At 37.9% G+C, this 22,308-nt stretch overlaps 1 protein-coding gene across 1 annotated transcript in view; it reads right to left on the reverse strand.

Moving 5' to 3' along the window:
• The window catches only part of MGAT4A (alpha-1,3-mannosyl-glycoprotein 4-beta-N-acetylglucosaminyltransferase A), a 75,627-nt gene that overhangs the window by 5,520 nt on the left and 47,799 nt on the right, over window positions 1-22,308 (reverse strand). Inside the window, exons 9-12 of the mRNA XM_080612216.1 lie at window positions 14,333-14,463; window positions 13,575-13,682; window positions 12,942-13,135; window positions 921-999 (exon numbers count right to left, since the gene is read on the reverse strand). Coding sequence (XP_080468342.1) covers window positions 921-999; window positions 12,942-13,135; window positions 13,575-13,682; window positions 14,333-14,463 — 512 coding nt within the window. The remainder of the gene's footprint in view (window positions 1-920; window positions 1,000-12,941; window positions 13,136-13,574; window positions 13,683-14,332; window positions 14,464-22,308) is intronic.

The raw sequence follows: 22,308 nt of genomic DNA on the forward strand, positions 1-22,308 counted from the left end.
ATTCTTTACTGAGAGGGTGGTGAGGCACTGGAATGGGTTGCCCAGGGAGGTTGTGAATGCTCCATCCTTGGTGGTGTTCAAGGCCAGGTTGGATGAGGCCTTGGGTGGCATGGTTTAGTGTGAGGTGTCCCTGCCCATGGCAGGGGGGTTGGAACTAAGACGATCTTAAGGTCCTTTCCAACCCTAACTATTCTATGATTCTATGATTCTATATGGTTATTTAAGGCAAGACACCTACACAAGGTGTATAGGAGAAGAGAGAATTACTTTGCTATTTTAACAGTAAATAAAATAAAACTTGACTGAAATAATACCTTATTTCTCTCACAAAGTTTTGTGATATACATGGTTAGCTACAATAGCTAGTTGAAGAAAAAGAACCCATACCATCAAGAATATACCTTAGATAGTGTAGTTCCCTCCCAAGCAAAAACTCAGAGTGAGTTATGGAAAAAAAATTAATAATCAGTTATCAAGAGACAGAAACACATTTGGTTTAAGAGTACAGCTATGGCAACATCTAGTGTGGTTTGGATGTGTGGCAATTCTCAATCCAAGGCGTTTTTATTGTCAAAAAGCAGAGTGACTTAGCTTTTGCGTTTTCCAAAATATATAGGAGAGGAGAGGCTGTTGGTTTACGGGTTTTTTTAATAGTAGCAGAATTTTAAGAAAATAAGCTTTCTCATCTCCAAATTACCAATGGCGCTTGTAGCAGACTTCACCTTGACCGAACATCTGAACAGTTACAATCGTTTTCTGTACACAGATCCAATTAAAAAAAAATATGAGAGCATCAGAGCATCAAGGTCCTACAGTTAAAAAAAAGTAGTATTTATGTCTCACCCTGTTAAAAGCATCAATAAAATTAGGAGGTTTTGCTTTTATCTTACAATGGAGAAGAGAAATCGGTAAATTCATACCTGAAAAGGCAAAACTTCCACAGTAGTGTTCAGAAGTATGTCTCCTGGGTGCTCTGGATTGCCACTGTGAAACAAGTACCTGCAAATGAAAAGGGAAAGATAAAGCACTCTACATACATCAGTCAGAATTAGCTAAGTTACTGTCTTAAATGTTAATAGTAACATTACAGATGTTACAATGCCAAACATAACTTTTATATTGCACCTACAACAGCTGGCAATAAGAAATGAAAGATGGTTTCATATAGTACCATAACTGAAGTTCTGCACTTTTAAAGATTAGTTGGGCAATATTCTACTTAGAAAGGGAGTTTCCATAATCTGATCCTGACAGACGTCAGCATATGAAGTGACCAACACTGTAGTCATTACTGCCTGGCATGCACTGCTACCACCCCCAGAAGTGGGAGCCCTGCCTTCCTTCAGCCTCTCCCCATCACTCCCCAACACACAACACCCCTCTATGCTCATAGGATAAACTCTGCAGATCCGTTCTGAACGAGTTCTGGGAATGCATCCAAGTCAACATTTTGCCAGGCTACTTTCCCCCAAGACCAGCTCACCAACCTATTTCACTGCAAAGTCTCATTAATGACTATGCCAGGAATTCCCAGCCCGTATTCATACCCTTAATGCTACCTGAACTCAAACTTCTACTCCAAAGATGATTTATTTATTAAAAACCTCCAAACCTAGACAACAAAAAGCATATGCTTTTTGCGCATATATTCACACAGAAAAGAACTTTTTTATATACACCTGTACAAAGTTCCCATTACCCTCATTCATTTAATGAAAACTACCTTTTTTTTTTTTTTTAAATAGGACATAGTAAACATGTTTAAAACTGTACCAAAACCATCCTTATACATAACAAGCAGTGAAGCATTGAAACTATCTGCCCACTCTCAAACAGCTTTTGCAATATGTGCATGTATAAATAATGTTACAAAAGACAGTTTAATTTCCCTTCCTTTATATACAGCACAAACTTCATATTCTTGTGAATACATATTACGTAAACAAGCAACAACTTTTTTTACCACTAGGTGGTATCAACGCTTGAAAAACACATCATCACTTACCGTTTTTCCTAGTAGACCACAGTTTATTCAGATTCCTGTCAAAAACTACCTAGATATCACACCTACTCAGATGTCACTTTTAACAAGCCTATTTTACTTTTAATACGTGTAAATGAATATGTAAAAATCTATCAACACATTTCAAACCTTTCTTCAATTGGATCTTGGAAAAATTATCAGTAAGCACCATCTTCGACATTAAATACATCGCCAGCCAGGGTCAAAATGAGTTCAGAAATTATCACTTGATTAAAATTACAAACATTAGCTCAATTTGCAGTTTATTAAGACATAATTGGAGATGTAAATTCCAGTTTGTCTTTATCCAATGCATTGAAGCCGGGTACGTACTTGCCATTAATCCGCACTCCACAGCTACAAGACGGGAAAACAGCGTGCTCTGACCCTGAATTAGAAATGTCTGTGATCCCAAAATGACAGAAGTAATTAAAAAAATACATATACACATTTCTTTTATTAACTCAGAAAAGGAGTAAAACCACACACTGTGATATAAGAAAGCCACAGTGATTTCTATTGTACTGCTTTCAGCAGAACTGCACAGACTGAACTGCAAAACAAAACAGGATTCAGTCAGCTTCAGCACTGTACGTGCTTCAAGAAAACTAATTTCACCACTGTAGTTTCACGGAAAGGTTAGTCAGTTCTAAAGTACACGAGCCACCTAACACATCCACAGTTCCTCCAAGAAAAACCTTGTGACTTTTTCTAAATATCCAAAAAAAACCCCAAAGACTTTATGATCCTTTCTCAGAAGACGCCTTTACTGGATGTTTCAATAATAAGCAAAACAAAACTCTTGACAAAGCTGACAAGAAGCTAAAAGCATATTCTTCAGTCTTTGACCTAGCAGATGTAACCTGCCATCTTCAGTCTGTCAGACACCCTAATCATTACTGGGAATTTTTCTCTTGAAAACACTGAAAATTCTAAGGAGACTTATTTAAAAATGTAAGTGATTAAACACACATACCTAAGGTGCTGCCATCAAACACTCCAACCAAACCACAGGCACGCTGCTTTTCCTTAGTGCTTACTAGTTCACAAATCTTATTTCTGAGAAGACACACCTAAAAAGCCACAAAGAAACTCCTTGTGATCTGCGATCACTGAGCTCTCAGTGAACACTTACGGCTTTGGGATGTCTGGGTGGGATTTTTTGGGGAAGACAGGTTGTGGTGGTAGATTCTTTTCTTGTTTGCTTGTGATTTTTTGGTATGTGTGTTTGTTATTTATTTTGGGAGTCGTCTTTTTGTTTTTAAAAACGACCCTGCAACCATAGGCAACCATTTCTCCTACGGTGCCATCAGCTTTTGAAACTGGAGTGGGGTTTCCTCATCCCAGCAGGTATCACTCCATTTAGGGCAATGCACTCCAAAGTTGGCAGAATTTGCAGAAGTAATTCATAAATCTGATTGTCAGGTTTCCATCTAATCAAACCTGCTGCTTTAGTATGTTTTCTATAGCTATCCATCTACCCATATGCACACACATGTATATGACACATGTATGTGTCATATCTTATTTAAAATTATGTTTCAAAAGGAAGGGATATTTTTTTATCTGAACCTTGCTTGAACCCTTGACTGAGAGCACCTACTTAGACATAAAAGGTTAAACAGATTAACAACAGAAGTATGAATACACATACTCAGTCAATTCACATCTACGATGAGTCTTTTGCTTAGAAATAACATCTACAAGTTAGAAAATTTCATTTGACATAAAATTTAACTTACAAACAGATAATTCTACAGCTCCTACAGTACGTGTCATTAGCTATTCTTTTGTAAAATTTGCTTTCCTGACATACTGATAGATCACAAGCTTTCAAGGTTTTCAGACTATGACAGGTATTTATCAATACAGATACTGAAAGACTCAGAAGCAGCTGTGCTTTTATCTGCTAAATTATTCTGACATCTGTCCCAGGATTCACACATGACAGTCCATGTAAACAGTAAAAATATGGGGTTTTTTTCTTTCCACTTAACTGGCATTTTCCTTAGAATGGAGGCATTAAGATATCCTTGACTGTCTGCTGCTTACCCATAACACCTTCTGCACCATTCTTTCAAATTAAAATTCTGAAGGCCATAGACCTCTACATATAGTAATCTTGAACAAACACAAATTCACCCAAAGTTAAAAAAAATTACTACCTTATGGAATATTAGTACACAGCTTTTTTTAATTACAAAATAGAAACATGGACACATTTGGACATTCTCAATGGAAGTCATCAGAGAAACGTAACTCTAAATTATGACTGGTAGATGAAATACTGACGTATCTGAGCCTTAGGGAACCTTTTCCTCTGGCAGTGTCCTTTTCAAGAGGTACAGGTCAAAGATAATAACTAGCTACTGTAGGTATTCAAGAACAGAGACAACCTCCTGTCTGCCAGAAGTTACTGAAAGTTACTTACACACATGTTGCTCATGACTTCAATGTAGTATGAGATTAATAGAGAATGCTAGATAAGAACACCTCACGTGGCACAAAAAAACCCCAAACAACCCCACAAAATTTCAAGAGCTCTGAAGGTTTAGTAAAAAAAAAAAAACCAAAACCAATCAAAAAAACAAGCAACAAAAAACTCAACTAAAATGGAGCAAAGCTGCACATTTTCATATTCAGTCACTTGAGTATTTATCCAAGTTGAGGGTTTGACTTCTTTCTATGAAACTATACACCTATAAAATCAAGCCAGTTGGAGGGTAAAAACCAACAACAAACACTAAGCTGAAACAAATACTCACCCTAACACACCAAAGGAAGGGAGGGCAAAGGCATGATTATCATTAATACGCTGATGAAAGATATCATTAGTTTGCCAATGCAGTAAACTATTACAGTACTTTAAGAGCTTACACTCAGATTCAAAACTCCCCCAGCTGAAAGCACATAGAAAGACTCTCATCTTTTGTAACATCCCCCCAAGTATTTGTATAAAATAATACAAATATTACTAATTTTCACTGTTAACTTTAATATTCTTTTCCTAATAGCTAAATTTTCCCAAACCTATACTTGCAAAAAAAACCCTCAAAACAACCAAAACCAAAATCCCACTACACATGCCTCTTTACCTTCCTCCTATTTCACTTATGAAGGGAATGCATCTCTCCTTTCCCTCACATCAAAGCATATGTGGCCCAGAAAGCTGTTATTCTTTTTATTCACTATTTTGTTTTCTTTTAGGCATTTAAAAAAAAAAAAAAAAAAACTGTCTTGCTGTCTTTTATATTTTATTGAAATAAATCAGAGTGCTAACGATTTTTTATATATATAGAAAGTGTGATGCTATGCTTTTTCTATTTTGTTTAGAAGAGAAAACAATAACTTTATCGGTAGATCGTCAGCTTTCTGAAAGGAAGTAACATACAAAAATTCTTTAAAAAGCACAATTCACATCCACGGTCAATGTATTTTGGTTTTGCTTTGAAGGAAACGAAAGACTTCTCTCTCAATGCTGCACAAATACTCTAAGAATCTATTTACGATTGCATAAACTCTGTAAACATCAGGAATCAAATAATTTTCTCTACCTATCCTCCTTATGTCTCTCTCTTTAGCAATCTGATGTATTTTAGTACATCCCATTTTCAGAAAAGGAAAAGAGGTAGGAAGAAAGCAGAGAGGAAATGTTTCCTTTCACGTTTGAGCACATTATCCATAGCAACACGCAGCGTAACAGTTTTTAATTCTGCACATTTCTATAAAAGCAGCATTCAGTCAGCAAATTTTTGGCTCTACAGATGCCATCATCCACTTCAAGAGTCACTCTTCACCAATTCTATCCAGTGTTTTTGATCACTGGATGCAAATGTGGTAAAAGAAATCTAATCTACCTCCTCCCTCTCATTTTCCCAGAGTTCTCATTTGGAAATGTTATTTTACTGTCACTGGAAACTGGTATTAGCCATGCATTATTTCCTTATGCAAAATACAAACAGAAGATGAATAAGTTCTTTTCACTCTCTCGAGCTCAGTTTCTTCTCCTACCCCCTACGCCTCTTCATCACTCTTTTACAAAAACTGCTTACACTTCAAAAAAAAAAAAAAAAAAAGAAGAAAAAAAGCAAAAAAGCAGCTTAGGTCCTCGAGTCTATTAACTTCTATGCAAAATGCCTGCTAAGATTTCATTTCCTCTGCCAGAAGCAGCCAGTCTGTCTATATATAAACTGAGTTGCACATTTGTGAGCTGTGGGGGATGAATTCGCCATTTGCACATGAAGTCCCAAACCAGCACACCGAAAGGAGAGAACTTGCTCACGTCTGTCAAAGGACCACAGAGGTAGCCCAACTGAAGAGGTGATTGTGGGATTTTGGGGAGCGGTTTGAGTCTTTTTGTTATCCAACACACAACTAAGAAATGAGTTTTTTCACACCACTTTAAAAGTCAACCTAAATAATTTGATAAGGTTACCCATACCATTTCCTAACTTTCTCCAACTGTGCAATATGAGGAGAAGGCATTTAGCTGGGTAAAAAAAACTTATTCCCAGGTCTACTCTTGCTTTCTGTTTCCCAGTGAGGACTATGAGATCAGCTTTCTAAACCTGCACTGTACTCTCTAGAGCATACACATGTCAACTGTAATAGAAAAGAGTCTGGAATTAAATTCATTTTATCTTTTTCATTCTTCATTTTGGAGGCAGGTTCAGGTTTTTTGGTGTTTTGTGGTTGGGTTTTGCTTATTTGCTTTTTATTTGCTGTTGCTGTTCAGTTGTTTTTTACGGGAAGGGCTGTTCTCTGTCCTGAAATGTCCGCTCTTTAAGGAATTTACTTATTTTGCCACTGCAACAGTATTAGTTAAATGGTCCTTATGTTCTTTCACAAGGTTATTTCTGCTGGATTTTTAATTCAGTGAAATGTAGAAAGGCTTTTGCTGTTGCTAGTTTTTCTGGTTTGGTTCTTTTTCTTTGAGTTGCTTGGGTATTTTTAATACGCACATAAACATGTTTTTTTCTCCCAGTTTAATTCTCCAAAGGCACAGGTGATAACTCCATTCAGTTTTCTTAAACATGGCATTTGTCACCATTTGAGATTACACTTGGGTATGAGACCTCATCACAGGCTGGCAAGATGAAATTATGACATCTCAGAGACCCAAGCCCTTCTGGAAATCAGGTGGAGTATTTTAGGGTATCTCAAGTGGTATTAGACATCTCATGTTTAGGCAACAGCATTAAGACTCCAAGATTTCTGACTAAGAAACCCAGGAACACTGCGAAATATACAAATCTTGACTATTAGTACCATTAAGGAGGAAGCAGCATGTCCTGGTTCAGGCTTCTTTTCTTTTGTCTCTGATCCATACTTCAGGTTTTTTCATCCTTTTCATATTAAGTTCTTTCCTCATTGTTATGGGCAGAGCTCCTTGCCCAGAGCAGAGCATAAGTGATGAAAACAGAAAACAGCATAAGTGACTGGAAGCCTGCCGGCCAAATCCCTGTTGCCAGTGCATCCAGTTGAGGATGTTCTACTTGTTAGTACAGCAGCTTATATAAACACAGAAACCAGAATCCCCAAATTCTCTTTTTTTTTCTTTAATATATAAACTATGATTATTATCTCACCTGAAACATACTGACAAACACCAAAACATTTAATGAGACTTTCAAATATTTCCTATCGACTGACACCACCATTAAAGCTTAATAAAATGAAGATGCTGTTAAACTTCAATAACTGTATTATATCTTTAAAATCAGAATAAACACTATTTCTAAACCATACACTCTGTGTGTGTGCATGTATGTGGTTCTTCAGCTAAAATTACCCTAGAAAGGTTGAATGTATTGTGCTGCACTGAAGCAGAGTTTCTGTACTCAACAGCGATATGAACAAAGAACAGCTTATGCATTATTCCTCTACTAGTTATTCCTCTACTAATCTAAAATCCAACCAATTTTGCAGTTCCCTAGGTTTTAAGTGGTTATTACTGCAAAAGGAAATTATGAAAAAGTTCCACTTCACTGTCAGTTTTGGAAAGCAGCTAGAAAGTCTTTTTTTGCTTTGTAATACATTTGCTCTTGTGTACCTACCCACAGGAGGACTTGCATCCCATAGGCAGATAATTAACTATATTTTACATACGTATATAACCAACTGCTATGATACATTTTCGATAACTTCGTTATACTTAAAAAAAAATTAAATTCCTTTTAAGTTTTCACTGCGGGGGAACCTGTTTTAAAAGCTGCATTTCTTTTCCTTTACAATGAAGTGGCAGTAACAACAGGCAAACAACTGTCACTTTTTATGTGAGTATTTTTTCAACACTGTCACAGTGATTTCAAAGCAGACAAAATAATGTATATATTTAGTTGCCAGGAGCCCAACAAGACACTCTTTACACTCAACACATTGACTTTCTAGCTTAAGTCAATTCTTTATTTCTTGCATGATTAGTAATTCTATGTTGTGAGAAGATGCCACAGGAAATAAGTGTGAGCTAACATCACATGTTCCCTGGGATTCCAGGGTCAACAATATGAAAAATGGAGTGATTAATCTGAAATACTGCACATTCAGTATCTATGCCAGTATTAGAACAAAGTAATAAATGTAATCTACAAGCTGATTTGTCAAAGTATTAAGATTTCAGTTTAAAGCTGAAAATCCAGTCAGCAAGTTCTACCTCATAAAATCACTTTATAAATGTCACATTAGGATGACTACAGAATAAGCTGCTAAAAGAAGAACACAACTATGGGGCAACTACAGAGCTAACGGCAGCGTTAGGACTGAGGGGAGAAAAAAAACCCCACAATCAAACACAACTGTAAGCCAAATTCCCCTCCCCAAACCCAAATTCTGCCAATCCTTTTGAAAATATTAAAAGTAACACTACTAAGCAGTTACATACAAGAAATGATAAGCCTCATATTTTAAAAATACAAAGCAAATTTATGTGTGTATATATATATACACACACACCCCCGTGAAGCTGAGATAGGTTTTGATGGATTTATTTCCAGTACAAAATACATCCTTACTTTTTCCTGCACCTTTTAAAAACTTATTTAATAAAGATCAACAATTGATAGCAATTTATACTGAAATAAATCTGAATCCCTTTCTAGAAATTCCTATTATAAATTATAAATTCCTATTCTAAATTATAAATCCCTTTCTAAATTCCTATTGCAGAAAAGCTGACAAGTGTAAACACAATCTAATTAAAACAACCACTGGTTATGCGCTTCCAAAGGCTTCCTTAATGTAATTAGTGCACATCTTCTCTGAAAACCATGACTGATTTGTATCAATCACATCTATAGAGAGGACTCTGAAACTTAGGCAGTCAAAAAAGAGATGGTTGTGACGATGATAGATATGAGCATCACTTCAGTGCTGCAGTGGAACCTCTTTCTGGGATTCAGGGATGTGCTCTTTTGTTTTGGTTTTTATTTTGGTTTGGCTTTGTTTGGGTTTTCTGTTTTTAAACCAGGATAACATTCAAAGTTTACTGATCTCTGCTCAAGACTCATTACTCATTCACCAACATTTTAGAGCTTCCTACATACAAAAACCCCTCAAAGCAACTTCTGAAGTCAAAAGCTCTTCAGAATGAGCTGATAGGGCACAATACTCACAGACATCTTTGAAAAAAAAGAGTAACTAGTGAAGAAAAGAAGTATCTTGAATCTGTTATTTATAGTGAGGAAAAAGAAGTTACACTCAGTACTAGCATTCAAGTAGTAATAATGTATGCTTCATAAAGAAACTCTCAAATATAACTGTCAGTTTTAATAATTAAATGTGTGCAGACCAAAATAGCAAAGTGGATTTCAATAATTATATAACAAGTTAAGGGAGTAGAAATTCACTATTTCTTATCTTTACAATGCAGGCTGTTTTGAGCATGTAGGAAAGAGTCCATTCATTTATTTAAAAACACCACCAACAACAAACCAACAACCAACCAAACAAAAACCCCATCAAACGAACACCTCAACCTTCAACAGTGCTGTGCAATTTGTTTTAAGAGGAAAGTCAGTGGATCTACTTTTATTCTCAAGAATATACTTCTGAGAGGTACATATGTTCTTATTCCAAAAATGAGATCCTAGCTTACTATTAAGGGACATCAGTGTTGTGGCTGGAGATGTTTTGCTTGTTAAAAAACCCTATAAAGGTTCAGTACAAGAACTGTTACTAAACTGAGCATTTGACAGTTTCAATTTACACATACCTCCAGGTATGGTTTAGAACCAGCACCATCTATTTGACTGCTCAATATTCAGCAGGGATCTGCCAACCAGATCTTACACAAAATAGCCAGAAATGTTCCTTTCTACTCAGCAAATGGGCTCAGTTCTCACTTTAAACTATTAAGAGATCCTTGCCAGTGTTACCCCGACAATATTTTCAGATCTCAAAAATGAAATACTTAAGGACTTAATGAAAGGTAATTATTGAACTCTTATACTCAGCAGAAAATTTAAATTCAGTTCAGCAAAGCATGTGGCATGGAAAAACAAACTATAGGAACAAGTTAATGCTCTGTTACAGTGTAACAGGCCTCCCATTCAGTCAGAGTTTGGTCAGTATTTCCATTAAAAACTTGTTTATTCAGAATTTATTACGGGAGTTATTAAGCAGCTACACTCAAACTGACTTGGGCAGACAAAATTTTCTATAAATTCTAAGACCTTTTCTATTATTTAAAGAAGGAAACTCCTGTTGCATCCCTTCACAAACACAAGATGGCTCTCAATAGTGTATTCTCTACTTTTAATTCCCATAGTCAGAAATATGTAACCACCAGTAAGTCTTCCTAATGCTCAGTCCACTTTCCCCTTTCTGTGTTTCAACTAACAGGTCACAGCTTTATTTTTGACTGCCTCAGCAAGCACCCTTGAAATATCAGGCAACACCACTGCTCCACTTGACCTTCACCTACCAAAATCTGCTGCTGCAGTTAAGCAGATAAACAAAACCAAGCCCTCAACAATTTAAAATTCCATCTGTAGCCCTCCCTAATCAGCCACTGACTTCAAAAAGGCAAAATATGGCGTTTTTGAGGACACTGTGGCAATAGAAACTAAAATCATAACAAAACTTTAAAAGTGCTTGCAATGACAGTCCAAACAGTGTTAAACTTAAATCTGAACAGGTAACATCATTCTAATTTGTGGATTTCCTTTGGGAAACAACAAAATACAAGATGTTCCTTTTCTTCTAAAACTAAAATGCATTGATTCAATAAATAACAACAACAACAAAAAAAATCATCTCCTCTACTGCTGGGACTGTTGTTTACACAGCAGGTAGATGCAACTACCTTAGGCCTAGATTCAATTTTCCAGGGCACAATAATGAACGCTCTCTTCCCACCTTTATGCACAGATAATTAGTACTTCCTCATTCCCTCAACCTCTCGCCATTAAGGAAATACGTATCAAAAAAGATTTCTTTCAGACCTGTGCACACCATTTTTGAATAACAGTGCTGCCCTATGATACTTGCTAGCAGTGCTCTTCAAAATTGCGATTGTGCACTTGACTCATCCTAATCCACCTAAGATTAACATTTGCTGCTCAAAGTTACACTATTCATAACATACATGAATATAACTTTTTAAAAAAGTAATCAAGAAGCCAGAAAACAACCACCAAGCAATGAAGCAGAAAAACAAAATAAACACACAAATAGGACATTTACTTCATAATTTTGAAGGGGAACATTTGATCTAAAAGAAATCAATGAATTCATACATCTGAGTTGAAAAATACGTATTTTTTCCAACCATTGGCACAGGATAAAAACCCCTTTCTGCCTTGAATCCAAGGAGGTATGGCAGTCTTATTGCTCAACACATGCATCTTGGAAAGCTAACCAGAAAAGTCCTTCAAACCGTAACGATGAACTGAAAGCGTAATTTGACTTCTCAAATGACAAACTTGAGTTTCATAGGTCAGATATTCATATGGAACAACATAGTAACAAGGAAACTACTGATCCTTACTGTTGTGCTAAGCCAAGGTGAAGACCTAGCCTTTGATTACGTACCAAGGCACAAAAGTTGACTAATTGGATTGAGCTCAGGACTGCAAAAAGGGCTTCTTCACAAGGAAAAGCATCCAGTTACATTGATACAAAGAAACTTTGCTCTACCAGACTATAGGTACTGGTCTCATAAGGTATGTGAAGAAAGGAGAAAAGGAATCCACAAACATAACATCTAAACAGACACTAAATAAACTATTTATTTTATGAGTCTTGGACTACTATGTTGGCAAGACCATATAAAGCAAAGCAGCAAATGAGCCTCCATAAAGCTAATGGATGACTACACTCTAAGGCACAAACTCTATTACCCTTATTTAGTCTGAGTAGTATCCAAAAAAGAAGTCACCTTTAGTCCTCTAACAAATCACAGATATTTGTATTTGAAGGGCAGCTTCCCCCCCCCCCTTTTATTTTTTTCTAATTTTTAATTTTTTCAAATAGGTCAGCTTGGAGTCTATGCATGCTGTTTTCAAGCCCTAAAGCTACATCTGAAAAACACTACCATCCAGAGTTCCCAGCTTTCAGGTATGGGGACATTGTGATATGCTCCAGCAAGATTTCTGATCTGGACAATCAAGGGACCAAGGCTGCAAGCCATAACATACTGTACCACATACCATGCTGTACAATTGCTCTATAATTAGAAGTAGACCGACCAAATACAATCAAATCATCTCTTTAAAATTCTCTTATGAACTTCCAGAGAAGCACCAGTTTTGAATTGCATAAGAATTAGAGGGAAGACACTAATGAACATCTATTCAGCCTAACTCCAAAGACCCTGTGTCATTTCACTTTAGGTTATAATGACAGCCCCACATTCTATCTTCAAGCATTCTTGGCAAACAAGCAGCTTTAGATATGAGACCAAATGCAAATAATTACTTACCTTTCTACATTGACTGGCTTGTCAAATTTAAATAGAATATAATCCCCAGCAACAGGTGTGACAGCCCAGAAAAAATCTTCTCCTACGTAGGTTTTTTCGAGCGTGTGTCCCTGGTAGACTTTTAAAGATGTTGAAACCTCTGCAGGTGGATTCACGTGGATTTTATGCAATAATGGTTTCAGGAAGTCTTTATCCTGATTGAAATAAAGACAAGTATCATGCCGGTCAGATAACCTGTTTCATTATGCTTTTTTTTTCCCCAAGTGATTACACTTAAAACAAATCCTTGTGTCAAACAGAAAATGAATGCATTACTCATTTCTGGGTGTATCAGATCTTACTGATAAGATGAACATGCCATTACAGTAAAAAAAAAAAAACCAACCAAAAAACCAACACCACCCCCCCCCCCCAAAACCAACCAAAAAACATCCCCTAGCAAAAATCCACAAAACCAGGCTGAGATTTATACTTGATTGTAACCAGTTGAAATCAGGTTTCATTCCAACCGGAGTAATGTACAACACGCTTAAAAGTGCCAGACAACAAGAAAATGCCTGTTTTCTCAAAGGCTACAAATCTTTTCATTTAATCAACCTGCTCTGGAAAAGAAGCAAAATTTTAGGTACTAACAGTGAGTTTCTGGATCTTCCCTGCTAGAGAGGAGTGGAGGCCAACATGCTGGAAAAGAGAAGGCCTGAAGCGTATCCTCAGGTTAGATTTCTGTCGATCACAATGTTTCTGAAATGATGGGCAGAAGGGGAAATGGAAGAGGGTTAAAAAAGAATAAATCACATTAGTAAAACCAACACAAGGTTGCTGATTTCTTATTGCAAGTATGTAACATTACATGAACCAAAACCTCTTTAACAAGAACCTAGACCTATTTGTCCAGTAGTTCTTATTTTAATTCCAGAAATCTACCAATAATGCTGTGCAAATCCAATACTATTCAAGGTTTTTGCACAGAACCTGCTTAGTCAGTCTTTCAGCAAGGGTGCTACTTGAGAAATGAAGGCCCAAAATTCAGTTTACTCCCCATTCAGAACCTTCTCTATGATTGCTATCTAAGCAATGGCTTTCCACAGAGCCTCAGTGAATGAGGGGTTATGTGAATGAATTTATTTTAGGAATGCTACGCACAGAAAACAACGAGACTTTTGCTTTTCATTCGATTGCATCCATCTCTAAAATCTGAAACAATAACAGTCATAATGCCTCTGAGAACTCTCTAAATTTCTTTTTGAGACTAAAATCTTGGTAGGAAGAAAGACTCTTTCAGAACATGCAGTACCCCCATAATACATAGTATGCTAGCCTCCAGCTCACAAAACCAACTCACTCATCATCATGAAAACATTTTAGAAGCTTTGTGATAAAAACAAACTTACAGCATCTTTCTCAGGGTTACACACTTTCACCCAGAGGATATGGTCCAGCAACCAATCAATAGGTTTCTCCTTATAAAACATAAATATGAACTCTACAATAAGAGTGATATCTGGAGACTGGAACATTTTACCTGTGATGACATTAAAAAACACAGGAGTTATTTTAGATTAAAGATAACATTGTCTTCTGAAAACAGTAAGACAACAGATGAAAAGTTTGTGCCAAGACAAGAAATGTTAGCAATGAAAAACTTGAAATCTCAATGTTTTAAAGGCTTCATACCTTTTAGCTATGTAAAACTAAATAAAACAACTATTCAAATAAGAAGTCTCTGTAATATATCTTGGTGCTACCAAGATATTCAGTATACAACACAGTCTCCCTAAGAAAAGAAATTGTCAGTCTGTAAAAATAGAGGAAGAGTTATGGACTTGTGTTTGCGATTCCCCATGTCACATGTAAGCTTCAAGCATTCTATCTGAGACAAGGAGCTGTTGCAAGTGTTATCTGCTCAGTCATACAATTTCAGCATTTGCCTGTACAAAAGCAGAGATGGAACACCTACCACTAACTGCAGATCATTCTGTGCAGAAAATCAAAGGGAAGGAAAGAAGCTGCTAGACCATAACCAGCGACAGTGCAACTTAAAGACATCACATAGCAGTGACCAGAAGTTTTTTTCTGAAAGGCATACGCCATCAGCATACTTACACTGAGGGCATTTCCAACTCGCCATACCCAAAACAGTCAGCTGCCCAGTAAAAAGTCTCTCCCACAAAAGCTGCAAAACTTCTTTGACAAGTACTGCCATGACTCTGCGGCTTCCAAGACAGCATACTGCTTCGTCAAATCTAGGTGGACTTCTGGGTCGCACTGTGCTACAGGGTTCTTGGGATCCCTGCAAACTGTGATGCTTTAAGGAGGCCTTGGCAAAAGAAGGAAACTTACTGTTGATGAAGAAATTCTATTTACTATCAACAAGAGCAACTATTTACATTGTCCTGGAATACACTTCATTGCCAGCACAGGAGTCTGAAGAGAAAGGTGGACACTTAAGAAAGGTGCCTTCTATGAAGACACTGCTACCAGGAGCAACACAACTCTGACTGGGGCAGTCCAAGGCTGAAGACGGACTGACAAGTGCTTGTACCAGGGACTGAGCACCAACTAAACTCCCAGACGTAGTGCCAGATTTGAGATGCCAGATTTAATGTCAGAGGACATTATCAGGTTTGCAGATGAAGTCTGCCTCTACTTTGCTAGGCTACAAAGGAGGAGGCAGGGACAATGACATCACATGGCAATCAATCTCTCATGAAGACACCAGCTGAAGTGATTCGGCTCTGCAGATGGTGGTCAGTGCTCACTTTGGCATGGGCTCTTGGGGCTTGGGGGCACTAATGGATGAGTCCACCAGATTAGAGTCTCCAATGCAAGTCCCCTGTCTCTCCACACTTGGGAGCTTTGTACAACACACTAACACACAGCACTTAGGCATGTGAAATGTGGTTTGTGTTTTTTCCACTTGTAATCTGAGGCCTTCATAGGCTTTTTAGATGAAAAGTTCCACAAGTGGTAGAGACCCTAATATCTTTTTCTACATTTAGGAAGAACAGCTAGAGTAGACATTGAGAACAGGCTGCCCTCTGAGATGGCAAAAACATTCCCCACACTCATCAGAAAATGGGATTTAGTTCTTGTCTACAAGAGGACATAATTTGGAAAAGCCACTAAGGAGCTATATAGGCTAGTGTGGATTACACATAGGGAACAATGTTTTGTATGAAGGTTAAAAACTATCAGCAGTATAGCACTACTTGAACAGATGGCTGAGTGGAAATGAAGAAATGGTGCAGGCAGTCTACCTTATATAGCCATTAAGGAGGATGTTTGCTTTTATATAAGCAGAGAAATGTAGCCGTAGAACAAAGGGCAACGGCTTTAAACTGAAAGAGGGTAGACTTAGATTAGACAGTAGGAAGAAACTCTTCACTATGAGGGTGGTCAGACACTGGCACAGGCTGCCCAGAGAAGCTGTGGCTGCCCCATCCCTGGCAGTGCTCAAGGCCAGGTTGGGGACTTTGAGCAACCTGGTCTAATGGAAGGTGTCCCTGCCCATGGCAGGGAGGTTGGAACTGGATGAGCTTTAAGGTCCCTTCCAACCGAAACCATTCTGATTCTATGATTCTAAGAGAGGGTATACCTGAAGTATGATCACCATAAGCCAGTATTACACAAAAAAATAAAAAATTAGCTAGCCTTAGGTGATTAGGAAACTATATTTCTGCTGTGAATGTACTTGGGGACTATCACTCAGAGCCAGACATTCAGTTACTTCTCTTTCTTTCGAGGCTCACTGAAGTCTGTAATTCATAGAAGACTAACGCAAGGCAGCATAAAAAAACACCCCCAAACAAACAAAAGCCACAAGAAGAAGATTAGAATTCAAATCCCTGTTGTAACAGGGATAGAAAATTTCTCTACTGAAGCAGGTGACTGAGCCTGGCACAATATACAATATCTCAGAGTAGATACAGTATCCCATTGTAGTAGAACAGATATCAGTAGTAGTAGATACAGAATGCCATTGTTAGCTTATACATAGTAGCAACAACGATATTATTAAAGGACAGCATCAAATTTGCAGGGCCCTGTTATGTGTGCTCTGACACCATCAGGTATCAGATTCTTACATACAGAGATTAGCTTTGTCAATGCCAGGATCACAAACTGCAAGATCCTTTATTTTGTCAAAAAGTACACACATACTTCGAAGACCATCTATAGGGCATGGTCCTTTTCAGAAAACAGGTATGATGCACTCTCATTCTCTTATGACTACTAGGAAATAAGATCAGAACATAGCCAATGAATAATGCTTTTTTTTTGGAATTCTGGGATAAGTTTGGAGGGGTCTGCACAAAGCTACATCATGATGCAGTGCAATAGACATGAAGCATCTGATAAAAGTCCCAATTATTTCATCTGTTGGAATGATGCTATATTCATAAAGCAGACCATTCACACCGTGGGTTGGCAAAGTAAATGTGGTAAGACATTAACTGACCTGACACCGCTTAATCAAAGTTGCCCCCTACAGAAACCTTCAATTTGGCTATTTATAAAGCAAAACTACTGACATCACTTGGGCTTCTTGCAATGAGGCCCTTGAATAAGCATCTCCATTTGAAAATAAGCTGTAACTAAAATTTGAAGGTCTCCCTAAACAACGGACAACTCCTACTAAACTAGGGATAACTGCAAAGCTTTCTTCTTTAAAGACATGAAAGAAGATGTTATGATTTTTTTATTAGTATATTGTTACTATTCGTTACTATTAACACACTGTATTGTCATTTTTTAAAGCATTATTTGTGAAAGTAAATATTTTAAAATGGGTAGGAAACAATCACATGATTTGTACAATGTTGTGTAAAATAATTCATGCAGAATAACAGCTCCTTCAGATTGTCACACTTCCAACTAAATGGGCTTCCAATTTTCCTGGTGATTCATCTCTGCCTACTGCTTTCAATAGCATAGGGCAGAAGAGAAAAATACAAGGAATCCTAATCAAAAACAAGCTGAAAAAATGGGACTAATCAGAGGTTTCTGGGATGTTTATAGAACTGAAACCATCATTTCTTGATGATACCTGCTGAGGTAGTCTGTCATTCACACCTGCATCCATAGGAAGTGGACCTTTCTCTGTGGTGTTGGAGAGATGCAAAATACCATGCAACTCAAGACAGAAACACCCCCACATTATTGCTCCAATTTCAACAGCAACTGACAGAAGAGAGTTTATCCTCTTTCAGGAGGATACACAGTCATGATGCTCTGGAATGCTTTTCCTCTTATACCCAAAGACAGAGCAATAGAACCACACTGTACAATTCTTCCTTCAATTAGCTCCTCTTCTAAAGAGCACAAGGACTACAGTCTTCAGTTGTCATCTACAGTGAAAAGACACTCACAGACCATGTCATTCAAAACCTGAATGTTAATGTACAGGATCTGTACCTAAAATTAAATAAGCAGACTGAAGGTAAGAGTAGGAATTTACTCTTTTTCCTAATTTATCATCATTTTACTTAAAATAGAAACAGGTTTAGCAACAAAGTATTTGCTTCCATATGGCAAACTTGGCTAGGCTGAGAGGCACTTTCCTTTAGGCATGCTACTGTCAACCACGCAGTCAACCACCCTTGACTCAGGGAATCATTTGGTTAATAATGTCACAGGATGCACCAGGAAAATAAAATAAGAAAAAACATCCAACCCAAAACAAATAAGAAAAATTAACACACACACACACATACACGCAAAACAAACCCAGATGCATGCAGCTGCAACTGGTCAGAATATGCTAAGTAGGCATCAGCCGGCTGTACTTGCATTACTACTTCAGTCTGAGCTGGCCTCTCTACTTTACACTGCCTAGCACCATGGAAGGCTTGACAGTGCAGGCAAAGCCTTCTCACTTTAATTCTTGGTGATCACTGGAGTGAAAATGAACAGGCAACACCCTGCCTCCTGGGAAAAGCCCTGATTCCCCTTCAGTAACCAAGCACAGACAGCCACACACTACTTGCTGAAATGCTGTCACCACCTTCCATGCCCAGCTCTGCACAGCTTTGTCCCAACTCCTTGCACAGCATCCCTCATCTGTCATTTCTGTTTCAGGACACCTCCGGCACAGCATAGTACTGCTATGGATCAACACCCTCTTTTCTCCCCCAAAACACTCTTGCTACATCTGCTCAAAACCAGATCTCTGCAGTGAAGCCCTGGAAAAACAAAAACAGGTCTTCAAAGCTCTGGACTCCTGACTGTCCACAGCTACTCCTTGTGATGGGAAGCAGACCAGTACAACTCGTACTCCACAGATCCAACACCCCAGCCTCTCTGAATCCAAACCAGCCAAACCCTTGCCTAGGCACTCCTGAGTGAGGATACCAGCAGCTGGTTGGCTTCCCTAGGACATAGCCACAGCCCAAGAACCAGAAGCAGCATTTGCCAAGGTGCTACAGTCCTGTGGCCCCACACACAGCTGCAGGTGAGGAAAGCGCTGTGAGCCACAGAGCCATAAAGATGCCATTCTAAATCCAGGCTACAGATTACCCACTGGCCATCCCCAGAACATAGTCAAAATTCATCGAGCCAAAGAGACCCAAGTAAAAACTGAAGTCAACAGGCACCACCTCAACCCAAACATAATGTGAAAGAATTGAAGCAGTGGCTTATCTTGTACCATGCTCATGCACTTGGTACAGTGCATGAGAACAGACACAACCCCAGGAGACTTTAATGACAAAATTTCAGAGGTTTCAGATTCTGGGTTCCTACAACGCAGTTTCTTTGGAAAGAAACTTCAAAATCCGAGAGGATTAAGACTCAAAAGGTAAAATCTGGCTCCATAAATCTCTAGATATTTATGAAATATGGAAGACTTTCTCCATATTATTTATCTATATTGATAAAAGAGAGAGCCAGGACTGATTAAAAAAAAATATATTGCAGAACATTTTCTGTTACTTATTGTGCCCTGCCAAGCCTTCAATCTGACTTTCAGTCCATTTAAATGCTATCCTTAGTGAACTGTTCTGGCCCCAAGTATTTTGTTGGCAAGTACAAGACACACACAAAATGGAAAACTTTGTTTACAACAGTTCTCTGAAATGCAAATATCTAAATCATTCCTTCTCATTCTTCTGCATGAACATCATTAAATATATTAAGTCTACACCAACAATAATTTTATACCTGCAAGCACATATTCTAACTACAGTTCAAGTATTTCAATGCTTTCCCTGTTAATGAAATGCAAATTACTAGCATTAAAGCCAGAACTTTTTTGAAGTTATTTAAATCTCAAATATTTGATTCGATCTATTCTTCCCCAAACTTCAACTATGTGGACAGCTTGAGCAAAACTAATCAGAACAACAGGCCTTAAAACATCAGGGCACAGTAAGATTCAGAGGAACCGTGTAAGATAACCAAAAGGTCAATTTCAGACCAGTCCATTAAAAGTTTGTGACAGATGGTGTTATAGTTACAGCGCAGAGTACCGCGTAGCCTCTGGAAAACACTTCAGTTCACAGGCAGTTGCAAGACAAATCACTTATTTCTCACAAAAAAGCTAGTATGACTTTGTTGTGTCAGGGGCCGCAATCCAGCAGAGCAAGAGAGGCATCTCCTTCCACAGAGCTTCTAAGGGAAACTGCATACATCTCACCCATTATTTATTAGATACTTGACAACACTAAAGACTATGCTTTCAGTATTAAAAAAAACCCCAAAGGAAGCAACTTCTCTGTGGCAGAAGTGACAGAATTCTGTAATTCTGCTGTCAGCCTAAATAGCTGCATTTGCCACTTCCTCACGTAGTACTTGCATAAATTAGATTCTCAGTTCAGAAATACACTGTGACAAGAAAGATTTTTACCTAGCAAACTTGCAAGCTGATCAAGGCTTCCAATACCTTACAGTGGATCAGCCACACCTCTCTTTTTAGAGATTATTTCTAAATCAGTAGCATCTAGACAATTCAGTGCTCTACTTGCTCTTAGACATCTACACAAAACCCATCCCCAGTTACAAATAGCTACTTTTACTCTTCTCCATAGCTACCCACATTACCAAACTACCATAGTATCAGTATGCATCAAGATCCATAAAGTGACAGCAGAGATGAGACAAATCTACATTACTTGCATAAAATTTCTATGCAGTATATGGTTATAGCACACCAATGTGCCTCCAAGCCAGAAATTTTAGTCACATTCATGAATACTAATTTTTCTCTCAAAATCTAAAAGCAGGATAAGGAGCTAAACTGAGAGAAAAAAGCTAATTAAATTTTCTAGGTAGAAAAGCAACATTGAGATGTGTAGCCACAGCTAAATACATCTGAAATTCTACTGATATCATCTAATTAAAAGGAGGCACGCAAATATCACCCAAGGAACAAAGAACAGGGATGCAAGCAGCAGGAGCTAATAACTAAATTTAAACTACAACTGCTGAAAAAAGGCATACAGACAGAGCAGAAAAACAACTTTAAAATATTTTTAAACAGTTCGGCAGGTAATTAAGCCAAATCTCAGTATTAAGAACTACTTATCTACTCCTTCTGGCTTTAGGCTCTGTGCGCTCTATTATAGCAGCACTGAGAACAGAAAGGGCTGTGAAATGCGCAAATACACAAATAATAAATACACCTGCATGAGGTAGACAATGCATGTCCTAAACTGTAAGTTGGTTTTGCACAAGTTTTGACATGTCAGCCTTACAAAATTGCAATTTGTAAGTGAGTATGCTCTACTACTAAATTAAGCAAATGTAGAATGAATGTAATTTACTTCTATAGCCCAAAGACTTCATACATTTAATTTACATTTCAAGTGCAATTAGGACTGGAGCTAAAACTCAAATTGTGGGCTTAGTTTGGGTTATAGTTAAACTGTTCAAAAAATAGGAAAAAAAGCCTAATCAGATGCTGGTATTTAACCAGTCTCTATAGCCACAGAACCACAGAGAATTGCAAGGGACTCCCCAACAGAGGTGACAGGTATATTTAGGGGAAAAAGCTTCTGCTTATTTTTCCATGATATGCAGTACCATATCCTGTTTTTCCCTTCCACCTTTGAGGCCACAAAACCAGTCCATAACTATTTCAGCAACAGCGCATATCTGTTGACAGCCCCAGGCAACCAAGCAGATAGGTTATGTGGTGACAAGATAAATAAGGAGACTTCCCTCTGCCCATTTCCTCTTCTTCTCTCCATTGTTTCTGTAGGCTAGACTGACAGGGAAATATACAAAGTACCAGTCTGTACCCTAACATAGCAGCCTTAGGAGATATCTATTGTTAATGTCTGAGGCCCTGAAAGTCAGGGAACTATTGCCTCAACAGCACACCTGATGCTGAGATGGAAAAAGGACAGTACACGCCATTCATACAATGCCA

This window comes from Psittacula echo (genome assembly GCF_963264785.1).
Source record: "Psittacula echo genome assembly, chromosome: 3".
NCBI classification, from domain to species: domain Eukaryota; kingdom Metazoa; phylum Chordata; class Aves; order Psittaciformes; family Psittacidae; genus Psittacula; species Psittacula echo.